Source organism: Muntiacus reevesi, chromosome X (assembly GCF_963930625.1).
Source record: "Muntiacus reevesi chromosome X, mMunRee1.1, whole genome shotgun sequence".
In the NCBI taxonomy this organism is placed as follows: Eukaryota; Metazoa; Chordata; class Mammalia; order Artiodactyla; family Cervidae; genus Muntiacus; species Muntiacus reevesi.
In genome coordinates this window covers 31,282,673-31,301,244 of record NC_089271.1, presented here as the reverse complement: position 1 = coordinate 31,301,244, position 18,572 = coordinate 31,282,673, and the positions used below count along the sequence as shown (strand labels likewise).

The 18,572-nt window shown below is 33.0% G+C and overlaps 1 protein-coding gene across 2 annotated transcripts in view; it reads left to right on the top strand.

The window, feature by feature from the left end:
• The window catches only part of DMD (dystrophin), a 2,163,935-nt gene that overhangs the window by 878,231 nt on the left and 1,267,132 nt on the right, over positions 1-18,572 (top strand). For both annotated transcript variants that reach the window (XM_065915496.1, XM_065915495.1), the window contains 2 exons: positions 13,639-13,761; positions 16,324-16,461. In XM_065915496.1, coding sequence (XP_065771568.1) covers positions 13,639-13,761; positions 16,324-16,461 — 261 coding nt within the window. The remainder of the gene's footprint in view (positions 1-13,638; positions 13,762-16,323; positions 16,462-18,572) is intronic.

Here is an 18,572-nt window from a genome sequence, read left to right as displayed (position 1 = left end):
ACTGCGTTCTGCACTGGTGTACCGGGTACTTTCAGGGGTAACCTACAGTACAGTAACAAAGAGCATGCTGCAGGCCAGCAACAGAAAAAAGCACAAAAGACAGGCATCTCAAGAAAGCTCTTCTGAAATATTTTGCCAAATATAATATTGCTTGTGTATAATATGGAAGAAATAGCCAAAATGAGGCCTTGCACACCTCTTGCATGATCTAGGGTTTTTGTACATCTTTACTGGTTGCACACATGTGTGTATACGTGTGTATTTTAACTTGCTCTTGCTAGTTGCCGATTCTTACTGTGATAAAATCCATTAGATTATAATGACATGCAAGCCATGAAGACAGATAATTGCAAAGCTTATATATCCTCATTTTTATAATTTTATATGTCTATTTATACTTACTCTATTTAATGAAGAACCAGGGTATATGGAACTTTTGCATGAGAACCCTTTATATTTGTATAACATATAATGAGGGCAAAAATATTATAGGTAGTTTGCAAAAATATATAAACTCAGTATTCTTGAATTCCAGCTCTTTGGGGGAGTGTCAAAATGTAAGGTATTATCTCCCAAATTTATAAAATGTGCTTTGACACATTTTTCAATATATATGATATGCTTTCAAATACAAAAATGTATGTAAATGAAATATGTGTGCTTATATATACAGATAATTGTTAGAAATAATCTTAAATGAGAATAACGTTATTGCAGCATTTGTGAGTAAATGTGATGTGATATGTCAGGTAAGTTTTGATTCCTGAATGTTAGAAAAATAGTTTTGATAATTATAGACACTCAGTAATAGCATGATTTACATCTTCTAAGGCATTACGTGTATCACTGTTATATATAATAGCACATATAAAGGAATTCCTAAAATATATGGAAATATGATATAAAATTTAAATACTTTATTGCATGTGAAACATAGTTACTTTTGAAAACTCTCCTACCCAAAGCAAAAAGGTATTCACTTACCTTAATTCATTTCTTCTTCTTTGTAATAGTTAACTTAATTAGTTCTGCTCATTTATATATTATTTTAAGTAGTGGTTCTCACCTGAAAAACACCTGACAGGCTCTAAAATTTTATTTTCAGTTTATAGTTGTTATTTATTCTTTTTGGTAAGAATATACTCTGCTGTTTAAATTGACAGTTGTTATTACTTCTGGAGATATCATTAGATGAGCAATAGCTAAACAACCAACAGTTATTTTAGTCATCTGAAAGATTAATGCTAATGCTTCATTACTAAGTTTTATATTTTTCCCATCATACTTTTTAATAAGTCACTGAGCTAGAGAATATTTAAGGGCAGACAGGGTATTATTTTATTGATTTTTTTCAGCAGTTAGATTGAGATAAATTATGTCACAAGATTGTGACTTGTAGGTATTGAATAATAAGTAGAAGTCAGCCTGTGCCATAGAAACTGACAAACATAGCATGACCAGCAGAAGTTTCTGAATTGTTCTACATTCTGGAAAAATGTGTCAGTATACTTCCAGATATCATGTGTCAGGTGAGTGACTTGATGTGTTTCTTTTATTACTAACACTGAAGAAAAGCATACAAGATTTTCAACTACATATTAATTGATGACAATCATTTTTACCTTTCAAAGTACTACTTTTACTCTAAATTGAAAGAGATGACTGGATGCAACAGTGACCCCATTTGGGGTCTTTGAAGAGATAATTAAGCTTTGTCATCATGATGAGACAAAAAATATGGCATTAGAACATATGAGATGTTTTTCTTATTTATTCATTGTACCATCTAATGGTATTGAGTGTCCATTGTGCTTGTAAGTATGGGAATATACAAGAATGTTAAAGATAATTGCTTTAAAATACATGTGTACAAACACAAGTTTAACTACTTATTGCAGTCATATCATATGCTTAACACTAGTACATCTTCATGGAGATTTTCAGTTAATAATGAAGGTCGTGCCATCAATCACATAGTGTAATAGGAAGAACAGTGGACATAGGAGATGGACTTCTGAACTTTGTCAGCATTAGGCAGAACATGCGATCACTCTGTAATTCCATTTCAGTGTTTATAAGATATGGGGGTTGAACTAGATAAGTAGTTTTTTGAAAGGAAAACTATCCCACCCCCCACAAAGGAATTACTATATAGAACTGAGTATATAAAATGGATAACAGTAGAATTATTGGATGGCGGAATCTCTGCTCTTTTATCTTTCTTCTTCCTATGATGAGGTTCAGGGGTGTAAGTTATGTGCTTAGAACACGATATAAAATTTCTGGGTTGGATTAGTTAAATTTAAGACTTATTAGTTGTAATAGTCCCTGATAATTCTAAACTTTTGTTGGTGCAATGAGACATGTAATGACTTGTATTTGCAGTGCTGGATTTCTTGGGAATAGCATTTGATCTCAAAGTCCAATTCCTATTAGAGTAGGGCTTCTGGAAGGTAAGACTTGTGTGGAGATTGACCTTCTTAAGGTTGAGTATATGGGTAGTTTCCCCTTAAGAGAAAAACTTGGGAGAAATTTTACCATGATAAAATAAGCAGAAATCAATTGGGAGTGAATATGAAGAGAACTCAGTTTAAGAACTAATTTCAGGATCCTAGAAAGGGCAATAGAGTAAAGCAGGAATTTATTATGAGGACTCACTGATAATGTCTGGATTCACTATTTGGTGAAGGCTTTGTGTCCTGTGAGGACTGTCCATGTCAAGAAATTCCAAAGTCTAGAAAGCCATGTATATTGGGTTCCTCAGTTTAGATTGGCTGAGAACTTGTCCATCAGCTGCTGTTCCCAGCAGCAGTAATTTTACTACATCAGTGAGAAGCACTGTGGTGGGAGGAAAAGTTCTAAACTCCAAGCCAGAATACTTGGAGTGTGATCTTGGACTTGATCCTTCACCTCACAGAACCTCATTTCTTTCCAGAAAAGTAGTAAGGTTATGCCTATATTATCTTAAGCTCAAGACTGTGGTGAGGATCAAATGACCTAAGATATGTAAAAGTATATATTGAAAAAATCTAAAAATTATTATAAATTATATAAAGTGGTCAAAATAATGCATAACAATAATTTCCATCATTATTTGTATTAGACTTAATGGCTGAATTTTGCGAGTTTAAATGAAAATTGATGAGAAAAAGAAGTGGAGGAAAATGGAGGAATAACTGATACCTCCTTCTGATCTCTGGTGGAATGGGCAGAGGCGAAGAACCTGTGCCTTTGTGATCTCCATTGCGAAGGCCAGCCTTACAGATTATCAAAGGAACCAATTTAAGAACCGGAAAGTTCTAACTGTCCCAAATAGGGTCCATAAAGTAAATGAAATGCTATCTCTTCTCATTTCATTTAGGTTAATCAGTAGTATCTTACGGCTTGAGAATGCTTAATCTCTCCTAGTGTGTATGAAATCAATTTGAGAAGATGGCAGTTTTGATGGGGAGGGTCAAAGTTATAAAAATCAATCAGCCATAATGTCAGAACCCTGGCTAAAGTTGGTGGAATCATAGGAGAAAGACACCATGACTTAACTCTTTCTGATTTAAGGCCTCAGAGCATGGTAGCATAGCATGATGGTGGCTGTGGGGAATCCTATCAGCAAAAGAAAGTGGCAGGAGAAAAAAGCTTAGGATGGGTAATAGGAAGGCCCGAGTAAACAGACTCCTTAGTCTTGTTGCTCTTGGAAGCTCTGCCTCTCTCCATCATCTGAAAAACGGAGTTGGAGAGGACAGTCAACAATTTGAGAAAGAAGAAATTTGAGGTAGATCTTAAAAAATTAATAAAGGAGGGATTATGAATAAAGGGAGGAATATGAGTGAACTCTTACCAATCATGCACTTTCAGGTCATGAAGTTTGGTACTGTGGCACCTAAATGGTTAAGTACGATGTGATGGATTCAAGGAGCTTTCTGTTTAATGGTGGAGTGAGATATATTCATGGATACTGGGCTAACAAAGAGTGTATACTGAGTGGATTTAGCAGCCGCTCCAGCAACCTAGAAGAGGTAGCAATTCTGATAAATCTATGACAAAATCTCAGGAGCATATAGTATGTTCAGTGGAGAGTAAGTTCAGTTTACTTATGGAATAGAGCATGGAGTACAAAACTTGGTGTGGATGATAAGACTGGAAAGGATGATGAGACATAGTTTGGGGAGAGGTCATGACAACCAGACTAATGATGTATGCTTAATTCAGTATGCATTAAGGAATTCTTGATTTTTGTTTGTTTTTCATGCACTGTTGAAAGATTACCCCTGCAGGAGATGTGAAGAAAATTCAACCAAATAATGATAGGAAGTAGGGAAACCAATTAGGGTTCCATCACAGTAGTCTACATGAGAAACAGTGAGAAACCGAAATAAAGAGGTAATTAGGGAATGGAAAGGAAGTGACCATCTATAGAAGTGACTTTCTAAACTTGTGTACCTGGGGCAATTGTTAAAACACAAATCGTTATCCCCCACAAACCCTTGCCTGAAGACTAAGATTTAGTAGGCTTTGAGTGAGGGCTGATCATTTTCATGGCCAACAGGTGTTCAGGTGTTACTGGTGCTAATAATCTAAGAACCATACTCTGAGAACCACTGGTCTAGAAGCTAAGCTGAGAACTAGCATAGAGGTAAATCACTATATATGAAGGCCAAGAAGATGATGAACTGAAAACTGAGTCAGAAGTGAGTACTGAGTGTGAAAAGCTGTCTCTGAGACAGGATAAAATTTACATCAAGATATATTTGTCACATTGTAATACTTAGTTTTAAAAGCATATTGAATAAACAGATTTTAGCTATGTCCTACTAAAATAGCAATTGCATTACTTTGTAACAAAATATTATGAAACTTATACACAGAATTTCCTTAGATTGTGATTTCTTCTAGAGATTTAGAAATATTTCACATTTCTCTGGAGCTAAAATGTTACCTTATTGACTGTGTAATTGGTACTAAACAAAAGAAAGGTGAACTTGTCTTCTTATGTCTTCATTCTTTATTAAAATAGATTTATGTGCCATTAAGTTCAGTTCAGTCACTGAGTCATGTCCAACTCTTTGCAACCCCATGGACTATAGCACGCCACACTTCCCTGTCCATCACCAACTCCTGGAGCTTACTCAGACTCATGTCCATAGAGTCAGTGATGCCATCCAGCCATCTCATCCTCCATTGTCCCTTCTCCTCCTGCCTTTAATCTTTCCCAGCATCAGGGTCTTTTCCAATGAATCATTAGGTATTATGTGCCATTAGGTATTATATACAATATGTTCCTTAATTTACATATGGGTCTTAAAATTGCTTTTGAAATCCATGTAGCTGTGTGTGTGTGTGTGTGTGTGTGTGTGTGTAATTACAACATGAGATTTGAATGATCTTCCATCACATATGCAAATATTCATAATATTATTGCTGTAACATTATGAAGTGTCAAGATTTTGATCTCCAATCAGTCCAATCCAATCAGTGTTAGCAGGTGCAAAAGTAATCATTCTTTGCATCAGAGACTTTTGTATATGTGTATGTGTTTATTAATATACATGGCTATAAGAGAACCAGTGAGTTTTTCATTTAATGTAGAATATATCAGGAAAAACACATGGTTGCATCTAATTTTATCTTAAATAGTGGCTTAATATGTGAAAAGTATAAATAATTTAAAGATATCTTAGATATTGTGACCTTCCCAAACATCAGTGGGAAATAAGTAATCCATCTTTTGAATGTGACCTAGGAAATCTAAGATTCAATGGATTTGAGAATTTTAACTGAAACTCAGTTTTCAATAATCAGCTTTATCAATACAAATACATTTACCTTTTTCCCCTTTGTAGTCTATATCTAACTTAACACCTTCTCTAACAAAAGAGAACGCTATCTGTTAATTGGTACAGGTATTCTTATTGTACAAATATGTTTTTAGTAAAATTTTCTACAAAGATTTTATTTAAAAAGGCATAGATGAAAACTTAAATATATATAGCTATCAAATAATTTTAAAGTATTACATATGTAATAATCACAGCCAAAATCCTCAAATAATAAATTAATACCCAGACTTTGTATTACTCTACCTACTAATTTTATTTCACTGAAATAAGCAAGAAGTTAGCCTACTGACAGAATTTCTATATTAACAACATTTTTTGCACATTTGTAATATCCTATCCCTGTAACAAAATTAGCTCTATTGGAACTTGGATAACACACTCCTTTTGTGATCATTTACAGTGTTTTCAAAGTAGTTGTTAATTGAGTTTGGTGAGCAGGGTCATTTGCTAGAACTAACTGGGTCTTATTTGCATGACATTTAAAATGATTAAAGCGATTTGGTGATTTCTTATCATGATACTTTAAAAAGGCAAGTGATTCCTCCAATCAGTCCACACATGTAAAAGTAATTATTCCTTAGACCAGAACTTTCAGATGTTTATCGGGGGTTGTGAGAGAGCCAGTAAGTTACCCTATTTCTCCGTTAGATAGCCTGGTTAGAAAACGGTGGATCTTAATTCATTACTTTGTCCACTCCAACATGCTGACTCTCAGCATACGTTCTTATCTCTAGTTGTATCATCAGATACTTTTTTGTTGGTCTATTATGCTTTAATATAAAAATGTCTTGTCTCCCTTAAAACAATGATTGTGGTACTTCTTTCTATTAAAAATAATTATAATTAAAAACCAGAAATGGGAGATGAATAAAGGAATTAAGGGAGAAAGGAAGAAAAAAACAAGAAAAAGAGAAAGTTTTCCAACTGCAATATTTTTCATTCATCAGTCTCCCCCTATATTTTAAAGTTAAGTCCTTTCTTCTGCTGTTTCAGTTGCTACTACTAAACTCATATAATCATGAGATAGAAAAGTATTTCAAGTTATCTCAATAAAAAGTAGAAAGTGTGATGATTATTGAATCACCAACATGTCTTAACCAATTAGTATATTTTATATCTAATTCTAAAATGTGTGACCATGACATTAATCTTTATCAATTCAAAATCAACAGATATACTATGTAATGTCTCTTAATTAGCTTTACAAATTTTAAAAGTTACCACAATTTCACATTTTTATCCTCACAGCATCAAAGATAAGCCAGTATCTGATCTAATACTAAAGAATGCAGCCAATGAAATGTCAGTTATCCAAGTCAGTTTGTTTTATCTTTAAAATATTATGTCTTATGTTCCTTGGATATATCTCTTATGAATTTAAAATAAATCAATGAATAAATCTACAAACTACTTTATCTGATTACCTTTGTTTTAGATAGATCTTTTAGTACACTTATTTCCCTTTGTAAGTTTTCTTTCCTCTCCAGATATTTTGATTTGAAATAACTCTTTATATCATATCAGCACTGTGTCTTTTCTGTATCATAGGATATTTCTGATCCTTGAAACTTTATTAATTTTGATTTCCATACATTGTTCTTATTTAATTTTAAATCTATATCAATATTGTAATGATTAATAAATTTTCATAGCTGCAGAATGGAAAGAGGAGACTGATTTGAAGCAATTTTAAACCAATCTGTAGCATTTGGAATATTCATTTTTAATTCAGGTTTCAGTGTAATTTGAATGTAGTGGCCATATATCATGATTACTAGGATTACATAGTCCATATTAACAAATGTTTACTTTGCTCTCTGTGTAAACACAGTCTTTATTATGTTAGTGTACCTATGCACGTTAGAAGTAATATTTAATCAAAAGAAATCTTATATTTTAAAAATGATAAAGTGTATCTGAGTAATTTTGAATGCTTCCAATTTACAATGAATCAATTTGTAATTGACTTTGCTTTTTTCAGTCTGTTGTTGTTTGTTAACCTGTTATATAAATCACCATTAATGCTAAAACTTTAACAAAGCCTTAAATTTCATTAATCTTAAATCATACAGCAAAGCACAGTTAATAGCTGTTAAGAAATCTGAAGCCACATTAAAAATCAAGGAAAACAAAGTGTTGTCTTTCTCAGTTTCTCTGTCTCTTCTTTCTTTTGTGTCCGTTGATCTATCTGTTTGATTATTAAACTACCCTATGTTTTACTTTATATTTATTTTGTATGACTACACAGTCATGCTAAAGCTCTTAAGATGAAAAGGTAAGTAAAAAAATTAAATTGTGCAAAACCTATGCCTGGTTCGTACTTTCTGCCGAGATATTATACTTTTTATTATTATTTTCTATGTATTCTAAAGCTTATCTTGTGTGCACTGTCAGAGTATGATTTAATTGTGATTCTAGTTCTTCTTTGGTCATATACTTTCTGTAAAGTCAGTAGAATTAATGTATGCTTAAAGTAAGATGATTTATCTTCCATTGATTTCAATTTATTCAAATAATTTGTCATAATACTGAGTCAAAGAGGCAGGCCTTATATACTTTATATGACTTAAACTTTGATGACTCACCAGTGAGCTATTAAATTATGATTGTTTGCTTACCCTTCATTTATTTTATAAAATTCCATAAGAATTACAAATTACAAAGCCAACAAAGACCAAAGAATAACATGTAAAATTTTTATTAGTCAGAGAAGTCATGATCTAATGGTGAACCAGTGAACTCTTAAGGAAAAGCAATTAAATTTTCCCAACTTCTTGAAAAATATTAATTACATGAATGTCAAATGGCTGGTCTTATCCTGCCAATAGCATAGCTTAAATAACTGAGTTGAGTAGGTATGGTCATTTTGGTTGTAAAATTATTTACTGAATAATTTGATCTATTGGATGTTCTAAAATTAGTAATTTATAAAGCAAGCACATTTTATGTTTAAAAAATGAGTTCCTTTTGCTATGGAAATACAGAATGTAATAAGATGTATTCCCAACTTTAGGAGTTAAAGATCTACTGGGGAGACAAAATATAAACCCTTGAATGTTAAATACTATTACATTCTAGTGTGTAAATACATACTGCAACACAGTCTAAGATTACACATGAGGAATCAGTTCAGTTCAGTTCAGTCGCTCAGTCGTGTCCGATCTTTGCGACCCCATGAATCGCAGCACGCCAGGCCTCCCTGTCCATCACCAACTCCCGGAGTTCACTCAAACTCATGCCCATCGAGTCGGTGATGCCATCCAGCCATCTCATCCTCTGTCGTCCCCTTCTCCTCCTGCCCCCAATCCCTCCCACACATGAGGAATAGAGACTCCTAATAAAACATCTCAAACCCATTCACATAAATGTTCCTGTCTCCAGAGGGCTTCCTGAAAATCCCCATACAAAACATGTCTGAATACAGATAAATGAGATGGACATTATAAAAATTATCTAAATCCACTAAAATTTGCTGAATAAAACATCAGCATTTTAACTCCTATTCATAAAACATTACTTCTGTGAGATATTTCACACTAATAAACTTTTGGTTCTTCTCAATGTCAGAGTCATAATAGTTGCTGTTGATCTGTACTGTGGCTAATGTGGCTACTATCAAAAAAGTAGCCACAGACTACATATGGTTAGTGAATATTTGAAATGTGGTTGCTCCAAATTAAGTTGTGCTGTAAGTGTAAAATACATTGTGGGTTTTCAGTTCTTCATATGAAAAAATGAAAGTAAAATACCTTATTAATAATTGTATAATGATTATAAGTTAAATAGTGTTTTAGATATATTGGGTAAATACTGCATCCATCTGATGCTTTTCACTTTTTAGTATGGCAACTAGAACATTGAAAATTAAATATATGGCTTGCATAATATTTCTATATGGCTGCATATCTCTAGTAAACAAAGATCTTTGAATTCAGAGGAGAGAATTTACTGTAAATAGGTAAAATTTTAGGGAATTATTCATGTCAAAAGTATCTTATTACTAACATATACTCTAATACATCTAACACTGGAGTGGGTAGCCATTCCCTCCTCCAGGGGATCTTCCCAACCCAGGGATTGAACCCAGGTCTCCTGCACTGCAGGCAGATTCTCTACCAGCTGAGCCACAAGGGAAACTACATATCATTATCCTGCTTCTGTTTATATACTTTCAGCAGTGAGACACTCACTACTTTAAAATGAGTGCTTTAAAAAGACAAAAAAAAAAATTGCAGCACTAATTAGTTGTTTCTATATTAAACTACAGTTCAGGCTCCAAGTAATTTCTACCAATTGATTCTAGTTGTTCACTTTGGAACCAGACAGAATAATTAAAATCTCTAATCTACATAATAGTTTTCTTAAAAAACAAATCCATGGTAGTCTTTGATCAGGAAATCTAGACTCTACACATACTACTAATGAAATCTAAGTTTACGTTATCTTGCTTGAATAATTCATAGCTAAGTACTAGTGTTTCCGAAAATCTATTTGTATCTGCTTATATTATTTTTGTACCGAGTGGTATCATGTTGTTGCTAGCATTTGGCCAGCAATTAGTATACATCCACGCATGAGGTGCTGGCTACTCCAGTCTCTTCAATTTTATACAATGGAAATTGTGTTACTTAAAATTCCAGGGCATTCAAGAGCTCCTTCAAACTGTTCTTCCACTATTCCATGATTAGTCATGCATTCGCTTAGTTTTTCAGGAAAAATTCATTTATGAGTGCTTTCTATGTACCAGAAATGACTCTAGGTTGAACAAGACAGACAAATTACTCATCTTTATGGGATGCTTTTGGAGCTCATCCCTCTCACCATGTGTTTTTTACATACTTGTTGATCTCCAAATAATTCCTGATGAAAATGCTGCACAAGACAGAACTGGTACACAGCCCTTTATCATCCTCCTTAACCCCACTATATCAATGCAAATTGATTAAGTTTTGTCATTAAGAATAATATGACATTACCAAACCGGAGTGTCAATTTTTCCATGTTTACCATTAGAATTCCATGATTTTGTTAAGTTGTTAAAATAAAAATGCTGTGTCAACAAGTGTTTATTTTATCCTTCATAAACTGGACATTTTCAAAAGAGGAAGATATTGACTCGAGCCAATGGATGGGTACAAATTTGAGGGGAAACAGTAAGAACCAATATCTATTTTGAACCTTTGCTATATACCAAACAACATTCTAACATATTTTATCCTCATAAAAGCTCTATGAATAGCTATTCTTCTTATCCTCATGTTACACATAAAGACCCAGAGGCTCAAAGAGGAGATAACTTGCCCCAAATCCCTTAGCTGCTCAGGGTTGAAGCTCAAGTCCAATCTAACCACTCTCATGCAGAAATTTTAGGCTTTTCACCAGAAGGTTAAAAGCATTCTAATCCTTGAGGGAGGGATACTAGGAGTTCACCAACAGACCTGTAAGAAAGAGTGTATATGGAACATTTAAATAAGGTTAGAAAGGTCCTTGGGATAAGATTAGGGGGAGCCTGGACTATCATGCTGGAGTTTGGATTTTATTTGACTTGTACTTCTTGAGCAGAGAAATAACATTATGAAAGCTGTGGTTTTGGAACATATTGGCCTGATTACAGCCCACAGTATAGAACTGGTGAGGTGGGAAGCATTGTACATCTGTAAGGAGGTTTTTGCCATAGGTCTTGTGTAGGAGAGGTGATATCTCAGAAAAGAAAGCAAGTGATTCATGGTAAGTGAATTGACAGTATTTGGTATTTATTAGACAATAGAGTGATGTGTTGGAAAATAGCATGACTCATGTTTTAGACTTGGATGACTGAAAAAAATGACTTATATTTACAGAACTAGGGAAGTTAATGTTCTGAGAAGTTCTGGGCAAGATAATAAGCTCATTTCTAGACATGTTGAACTTCAAGTGAGTAACAGGTGGCTATGGAAGAGTCTAGATTGGAATTGAAAAGTAAAGTCACAGCTGAAGATGAACAACAGATATTATGAAAATTATATTTAAGTTTTGGAAGATAGCACTATTAGGGAAGGAGTTCCCTCAATAGTTACGAATGCCCAAGTTCTGAGCTGTTGAAACTACTATATATGAATATATGGAGAAAGGATGAACTAGAGAGGAAGCACATGTAAGACTAAATCAGATTATCCATTATAGATAGTGGACCCATGTTATTTTGATATGCAAGTACTTAAAAAGTTATTTTAGGTATCATTTATCTTCATACATTCACAAAATCATATATATATTTATGTATAACAATGCAGTTACTCTTATTAAATCTTAGGAAATGTGAACAACAACTGAATAACATAGACACCATCAAATTAACACTGTGTAGTTATACTAAAGGCTATCATTCTTTATCTTTACAATATATTATGTAATATATGATTTTAAAGTATAGAAGTATGTTAATAATAGAGATTAGAACACCATTCAAGTGCCTATTTATAATACTTCCAATCTGTACTGATTCTAGAACATATTATTATATTTCAGATATTTATTAGGATTTAAAAACTAGTATTGAAAATAAGGCACTTTAGAAAGACTCCATAAATCCTCTCTGGCATGTATACAAGTACCTAGAAGATAAGTGTTTATTCATGTTTCCTGTGAGAATTTTTCCTTGCGAATAGCATTCAGCGGTTCACTTTTTCATTAGTAACTAAATACCTGTAGATACTCTTTTTTCCTTGAACACGTTCCCATATTGTCCTCTAGGAGATACTGTATAACGAAGAGTAAGACTAAACCTAGGAATCTGTTGGGGAAGAGTGGAGGGGGAAGGGGGGGCCAACTTGATGAATATGTCATACTGGCATAAGACACTGGGTCATTTCTAAATTGTTTTTTCAAGTGGAAAATGTTTAGCTCTAAAGAAAATAAGGTGTTTTTTCTTTTGTCACATGTGAGTTTTCCAAAGCTATCAGATATAAGTTTCTAGTATTTTAATGCAAGCGAATTGAATACAGAGGTCCAGATGAATAGAATAAACATTTATATTACTAACTGAACTTTAATTTTTGTCTATTCTTTTGAATATATATTTGATTTTCACTGTATTTTCATTTGTCAGTCCTCTTCAAGTGGTTTCTTTAGAAAAACAGGGGTTAAAAAGATTTTTGAGACTATGGTAATTATGAATTTCAAAATCAAAGGAAATGTGATATTTATAAAGTTGGAAAACATATATTCAGACTTTTCATTTGAGATATTGAGTTCATTTTTTTCAATTTTTTTTTTGTGTGTGTGTGTGTGTGTGCTACCAAATAAAGCATTCCTAAGACAAGCTAATGACACTGTCTTATGGGAGCATGCCTGTCAATTCTGCCATGTTAAAAATGTCATTTAAAATGTCTAAGCAGATTGCTATGTATTTTTTTTCTGAGGAGAAGGAGACAATTCTGCATTTCCAACTGCTGTTACTGTTATTAGATGAATGAGGCAATTTCTGATGAGATATTTACCCAAATGATATTTATATCAGAATATTTAAAATAAGATCAAATTCAACTTTAGGATATTAACAATTAGACCAGCCAAGTATATGAAAATTTACTTTTGAATTGCATTATCCTGCATGTATGTTCAGCTCTGATGATGTTAAATGTTTGTCTTTATTTGCATCCTCAGGTACTTTCCCAGTTGTATTTCAACACTTTCATAAAATATAATATGGAAACATAATGCATGTCATTATTTTAGCAACAGGAGGTTGAACAAATGCATTTTTTGGCTTATATTTCTAATAAAAAGTAATTTTGATTTAAATTAGCACTATCTTTTTTTTTAGGCCTCCATTCCTTTGAAGGAATTGGAGCAGTTTAACTCAGATATACAAAAATTGCTTGAACCACTGGAGGCTGAAATTCAGCAGGGGGTGAATCTGAAAGAGGAAGACTTCAATAAAGATATGGTAAATTGGTTGTGATAAAAGTGTGAATGAACTAGGAATGAAATGAATAAATAAATATTTCAAAGGAAATTAGATAATTCAAGTCTCCAACTAAATTCTTAGAGCATACCTTGTACATTTTGTGATTCTAATGATTTATTACAAATGCAAAGTATTGTTATTGAACTATTATGAATGCCAAATTACTATGATATGGGCATACAGGAGTAATTATAGATTCTAATAAATCACCCAGAAATGTTGCTTTCATCCATATTCAAAGGACAAAATGTAATAGATGGAAAAAAAGTCAAATCAGAAAATAAGAAACTTCATAATAATAAAAAAAATAGCACAACCATCAGAGATGGCTGATATTTTGCTTCAGGCCTATTTTTGGTAATGTAACGTTTATTTTGGATAAGGGGCAATTATACATGATATAAACATTGTTTATTAAAACTTAACACAGTGTAGTTTTACAAAAAAGTTTAACAAGTAGTATAGTATATATCTAAAATATGTGTAAATTCATGCTGCTTATTTCATGGGAAAAAAGAAATATAACCATGTGGGCTATCCCCAGACTCATAACTTTCTTCTTATACCCTGGTTAATTTCAACATGTCTTTTACGTTTCTCTCTGGCTTGACTATTTCTGCCTCACATTCCTTTTCACGGACTTATTGTTTCTCCTTACTCCTCGTCACAATTTCCTTTCCCCTCTCCACAACCATCACGTATATGGCATCATTAACCTTTACATATGTCATGCTAGAGATTTCTCAGACATGTAGCAGTGCTAGACTTCTCAGACAGTGCTTGAAAATGATATCGAAAGATAAATTATAAGTTGTAAATAATAGGCACATGAAGCAATAGGAGAACCATTTTTACCAATCTTAGTTCTCGTTGGTATCATTTCTGACTTCCTAGAGCTGCCTAATTCAGTACTCCCTATGTACGGGTTTGATGGTCTTGCCAACTCAGCTCATGGGAAGAAAGACCAGACAAACCTTTCTAAGATACAGAGTTACAACTACCTCTTACTCATGTCAAAGAAGAAACCAGAGGGTACCAAGGTGGAAAAGAATGCTTCTTACCTCTTGGGCTGTTCACCAGCGCTGCCCTCTAGCTTTCAGCTGGTGTGGGGAAAGTAGTGCAGTAGGGTTTTTGTTTGTTCATTATTTTTGTCCTCAGCCCCAGGAAATGTTTCAGATTTTTAACAACATATTCTTAAAAGGAAGGTTTTTCAAAGACTATACACATAAATGTCTATTATATTATTTCATTAAACAAGTAACTGGCACATCTCTGATGAAAATCTCATTTCTTTTAAAAAATTGAGTAGTTTCACAGTTGTGTGTAGAAGTTGACATATGCATTAGAGATTTAAGTATGCAACATGGAACAACATGGATGATTATAAACACAAGCATGTCACATTTAAAAATTGTCTGCTTCTCTTAATTCATCAGAGTACCTTGGGTACTGTTAAAAAGCAAACCTCCTTGATAGAAGGTATTTATATATTGCATTGAAAGAAAGATAGGAAATAGAAGTGAAACATTCAATGGTTGCATATGCTACTCTATTGGACAAACACTGTTAAAATAATTTTATTTAAAAATAAATAAAATAAAAATAATTTTCTTAGAGCCTAAAGAGCAAACTACATATTAAAAATATTTGAGTCATTTTTCTAATCCATATTTAATATTTACTTAATTGTATTTATTTAAAAATAGCATGCATATGTGACTTATTTTAGAAATTATCTGCAATACTTGACAGCAGTTGAGAACGTTTTTTCCTAAAGCTCTAATATTTGTTCTAGATTTGGTCATTTAGTTTATGTAAAAGAAAAGAAAGAAAAGTTGCTCAGTCGTGTCTGACTCTTTGCGACCCCACGGACTGTAGCCTACCAGGCTCCCACATCCATGGCATTTTCCAGGCAAGAGTACTGGAGTGGGTTGCCATTTCCTTCTCCAGGGGATCTTCCTGACTCAGGGATCGAACCCAGGACGCTTTACCATCTGAGCCACCAGGGAAGCTAGTTTATGTAAAGCAGAACTTATTGTATAGAAATCAGTGTACACTTAAAACAATGTATTTTCACTTAGGAGTGTGTGTTAAAATTTTAAATTTTACAGTCTCACATTCACAGAGCCACATCTATATTTCTCTGTGAAATAGTTAGCATTATATATAACAAGTTTTGTTTTTTTCTCCAAAGTTTTTTTTTTAATTTCTAGAAATGCACTAAAAATCAAAGCCCAAAGAATGCTTTCATAACAATTCACTTGTCTGAAATGATGTAGCAAATTGCTCCCCCATCTTTCTACATAGAACTCTAATCACATGTGTCCTTTTGAAATAGACAGGAGGAAACTTCTTTTAAAAGTTAAAAGTATAGCATATTAAAAAAGAAACTCTGAGTGCAATATCTTAGAATAGCATTCCATGAAAGTTTTAAATTGGATTTTTTTGTGTGTGTTTTAATAACATGTTTTATTATCTCTGTTAAAGATGTACAGCTTTTTTTAAACCAAAATGAAGACTGTACTTGTTGTTTTTAATCAGAGTGAAGACAATGAGGGTACTGTAAAAGAATTGTTGCAAAGAGGAGACAACTTACAACAAAGAATCACAGATGAGAGAAAGCGAGAGGAAATAAAGATAAAACAGCAGCTGTTACAGACAAAACATAATGCTCTCAAGGTATTAGAGCTAAAATTATAATATACCTTGCCTGTCTTTTTTTCATGTACAGGGTAAAATCTATTGTTCATAAATAAAATTTGCTTAAGAATCTTAGTCACCAGAAATACATATTTTTTTTTCCATTCAGTGTCTGTGCATTAACAATTTTGATTGCTGTCTTTGATTTTGAAAGATGTGTTGCTTAAAAATTTCAAGGTATTTACTTAGACACATTTTTCTGAGTAGTAATCAAAAGATATTAAATGCATCATTCATAGTGTTCATATATTTAATTTTGTAATATAATCTATTTTGTAAGTTATTTTGACATGCGTCTTGACAAACCTGTTTAACTGTCAGCATAACCAATCTGTATATTTTTGAGGCTTTCTGCTCTTGATATTTTCTTGATTTAATTCAGAGTAGGTTCACTTTTTGGGGTAACCTAATGTTTGTTTAATAGTTCATTTTTTTTTTCAGTTAACTTCATTTTGCGTTTAAGAGAGTTACTCTTTGCAACTAAGTAAACATTTAGAAGTCTAATTTCATTTATTTAGCAGTCCTCTAAAATAATCTTAATGTCCATGAGAAAGAACCGGTGCTCTCCTTTTAACCAGCATTAGTATAGAGTTTCAAGTACCCATGTGTCTCATCTGGAATTGCACAGGAAAGACAGAATAGAATATTGGTGTTTATATAATAATACCTAGAAAGTTATTGAGAAGAGACAGGACATGTGAAAGATTCTGTGAAATAGCTTTTTCTTTTTTAATGTGCTTTTCAATATTCACTATTTGCATGCATGGCTGATTTTCTAATACTGTTAATTGCTGAGCTTTTCATTGTAAATCACTCTTTTAGAGCTGTATAGCCATGTAGGTGGATCCACCCTGTAGGTGAATAGACTCTGCTTTCTATATGCAAATAAGAGTATAAAACCTTTTCCCATATAGTCAGACAACCAAATAAACACTGCTGAGAGTGTAATTACACAATATTGTTCCTGCAAGGAATCCACAAGGAAAGTCTAATTGGCCAGCAGGTGTTCTGAAGGTAACTGCTGATAAATATAGGAAATAGAAAAGGCCTCTTCCCTGAGGGAGTACAAGAGCAGCCATAATGTGCTCAGAAAATCAGAAAGCTGTGTAATTCACACACTTCCAACTGTGACCAAGCTTTTAGAAACATCTACACTGGTCATATGATGATATGTGTCCTACTGAAAAGCAGTGTTTAATGGTTATCTGGCATACCTGTAAAGAAATCTCTGTAATGTCTCTTAATATCTTTACACATTACACACCACCCTGTGCTTAGGAAATAAAAGGAATTTCAGAGTTGGTGACCACAAGCCCTTTCTCTTGGTGAAGATATGAGTTGCGTCACCAGTAAGGCATGGCTCAACTCTCTTTCACGTTGGCTGTATCTTGGTACCTTTGAAAAAAGCAGCATTCCATCTGGCTCATCCCAGGCATTTATTTCCTCCATAGGAGGTTTAGAAATTCAACTGAAAATGTAAACTGTAGAAAATTTTACATCCCCAATTTTAAATAAAATGCAGAATGAAATCAAAATAATTTTTCTCAGATATATGTTAAAAGTAATTAATGAAAATCAACACTTGCCACACAAATCTACTAAATTCAGTAGTTGTTAATCTGCTAAGTGTTCAAGTCTAGTCCTTATGAAATATTTCAAAGAAGGTGAAACTTTCCAATGCAATGAATATTTCAGCAGTTCTTTGATATTCACTCTTCTTTTGCTCTAGTTATATCTATACATGAAACCCTAATTGCTACTACTCTGAAAAAGTGGAAACTGTATCCTGAGCTCTTATGTTCCCTTATAAAACATGTAAAATATATTCCCTCATAAAATAGCATTACAACAAAATCTGTTGATCAGGGAAGACTTTGGATGGTCTTGTAAGGAGTAAGATGAATAATTTTCCCCTTATGTGATTCATTAAAGTAGTCACCCTTATTTATCTCATCAGGTTGATTGAAAACCGTGCACTTTTCCTTTTCTAAATTTTATCATTTTGCATTTGGATTTGATGCCAATGAGAAAGTTTGCACTGCAAGTCTTAAAAGGAAAATAATTTTTATGATATTTAAATTGTCATTTTC